At 34.2% G+C, this 2668-nt stretch overlaps 1 protein-coding gene across 1 annotated transcript; it reads left to right on the top strand.

The window, feature by feature from the left end:
* The first annotated feature begins 578 nt into the window (after nt 1-578).
* LOC107780597 (crocetin glucosyltransferase, chloroplastic-like) lies at nt 579-2045 on the top strand. The gene has a single exon (XM_016601152.2). It carries the CDS (start codon nt 642-644, stop codon nt 1905-1907), a length of 1266 nt encoding a protein of 421 aa, XP_016456638.1. The 5' UTR covers nt 579-641; the 3' UTR covers nt 1908-2045.
* The last annotated feature ends 623 nt before the right edge of the window (nt 2046-2668 follow it).

Here is a 2668-nt window from a genome sequence, read left to right as displayed (position 1 = left end):
CATGGATATATATGTTAAAAGGTCGGACGTCGAGTCATTTTGTATATACCCATGTTAGTTTATATATATATTAAAAGGTCGGACGAAGAGTCATTTTGTATAAACCCATGTTAGCTTAATATAAAACAATCTCAAGATTACTTATCTCAAAATCGAAAATTCCAACAAAATACTGAACAATAACCTCACATTTTTTCCTGAAATTATCTTATTTTATCTGTAATACCATGGATTATGAAGATTATTTTATTCCGTTCAGTTATAGCTTAACCCCTTCTTTTAAATGATTTGTAATGCTTTTCTTACTACAGTTTTATGGCTTCTTCACTAGCAGTTTTCTTTTTCAAAACTGTTTTGAAATGTTTTTCTTGAGCCGAGTGTTTATCGATAAAAATGTTTTTATCTTCGTAAGGTATTGGATAAAATATGCGTACGCACTGTACTCGTTAAACTCATTTATAAAATTACACTGAATAGATTATTACTGTTGTTCAGTCATGGCGCAACTGCACATTTAACCCCTATATTATGACCATTCAGTCCAACTTGGGTACTAGATCTTATCAACTTCAATTATTAGAAAGCTACATTCCATAATTTACTTATAGTACTATCATATTCTTCATCCACATTAATCAAAAATGAAGAAGCACCATTTTCTAGTTATTTCTTTGCCTGCACAAGGCCACATAAATCCCACTCTCCAAATGGCCAAGAACCTAGCACGCGCCGGTGCACGCGCCACCTTTGTCACAACCGTTTACGGCCTCAAACGAATGAACAACCTTCCAACACAAGAAAGGTTATTCTATTCCTCCTTCTCCGATGGTTACGACGATGATTGGATTTCGAACACCGATCATAATGATTATATGAATAATTTAAAGCACGAGGGATCAAAAAACCTCAAAAATCTCCTTCGAAAATTTTCCGACGAGGGTCACCCCATTACGTTCTTGGTTTACACTATTCTCTTACCTTGGGTTGCTGTGGTGGCGCGTGACATACACGTGCCGTCGGCTTTTCTGGTCATTCAGTGTGGTACTGCTTTTGCTATTTATAACCATTTGTTCAATTCCATTAACGGAGTTTATAGGTCCGTTAGTGATATTACTGTTACACCCTCATTTCCAATTGATTTTCCGGAATTACCCCTCTTTTCATGCAACGATATTCCTACTATAGTTTTACCTAATGATCCTCACTCTTCAGTCATGATACCTATTATGAGAGAACACATTCAAAATCTTGAAAATGATCCTAATTCTTGTGTTCTAATCAACACTTTCGACACGTTAGAAGAAAAATCCATGAGAATTGTTGATAAAATGAGAATTTTTTCAGTTGGTCCGTTGGTTCCATCTGCTTTTTCTGATGGAAATGATCCTAAAGACAAGTCTTTTGGATGCGAATTATTTGAAAATCCCGAAAAAAACTATCGTCGATGGTTGGATTCGAAACCTAAGGGTTCTGTTGTATACGTATCATTTGGTAGCATAGCAGTATTAAAGAAAGAGCAAAAAGAAGAGATTTTGCATGGATTGTTGGAAAGTGAAAGGCCATTTTTATGGGTGATGAGAAAAGGGAAAGAAGAGGTAGAAAAAGGGAATAATTACAAGAATGAATATGATGATATTTTATTAAATGAAAAGGGTTTAATTGTACCATGGTGTGCACAAATGGAAGTACTTTTTCATAAGTCTATAGGGTGTTTCGTGACGCATTGTGGATGGAATTCGACTTTGGAAAGTCTGGTTGCTGGTGTGCCTATTGTGGGGTGTCCACAATTTTCTGATCAAACAACAAATGCAAAAATGGCAGAGGAAGTTTGGGGAACAGGAGTTAGGGCAAATGCAGTGGAAGAAGTTGTGGGAAGAAATGGAGTGATTTGGCTGTGGAAGCTGTGAAAATAGGAGGTTCTTCACATGATAATCTCAAGATATTCTTAGAGGGTTTGTGATTAAAATTTATAAGCTGGTAGTGTAATAATATTTTTACACCATTAAGTCATCTAAATGATATTATATTCCGTCTGTTTTATTTTATATGAATATTTTTTAATTAGCTTTTTATTTTACTCTTAACGATATTGTTTTATATATCGTTACAAAAATATCGTGACATATTTTAGATCGCAAAGATGTGAGGATACCTTTTGTATGTACCAAAAGTCTTTCTTCCCTAAATTGCGTGCCCAATCAAAGATGAAAATTACATGTAATAGTTCGTAAAGGTACTGAAGTGACCTTTATGGAGTAAATATATTGTGAGGAATTAGTGTAAAAGAAGTTCTATTCTTGTACACCTTTCGTCTAAAAAAAAGTACGATATTATTATTCTTCAAGAGTCAAAAGAAATTTATATACTATAATGTACCTACGTTTGAGTATATACAAATAAAAATTAGATGTATCAACTCTTTCACTTCGAATCTCATTTATTTTTCTAGATCAGAGGAGTAATGTCCAATCTAATCTTTGGAAATTGAGAATGGGCTTGAGCAGGAAAAGAAACTAGCTTACAAAAACATGCATCGAGTGAGTTAACCCCAACCCCAGTGACTGAAGCCATGGCAAAATGTAGAGACAAATTCAGGATTTGAACATTACGGCTTCCGAACTCTAATACAAAAAAATTGATTTATTAGGTTCAATATTTATAATTTATA

Source organism: Nicotiana tabacum, chromosome 15 (assembly GCF_000715075.1).
Source record: "Nicotiana tabacum cultivar K326 chromosome 15, ASM71507v2, whole genome shotgun sequence".
Lineage (NCBI taxonomy): Eukaryota > Viridiplantae > Streptophyta > Magnoliopsida > Solanales > Solanaceae > Nicotiana > Nicotiana tabacum.
The sequence above is the reverse complement of the archived record's forward strand: the minus strand, read 5'-3'. Positions and strand labels throughout refer to the sequence as shown.

What these genes read in the sequence shown, in the direction of transcription:
- LOC107780597 (XM_016601152.2), top strand. Translation starts at nt 642, where the DNA reads ATGAAGAAGCACCATTTTCTAGTTATTTCTTTGCCTGCACAAGGCCAC.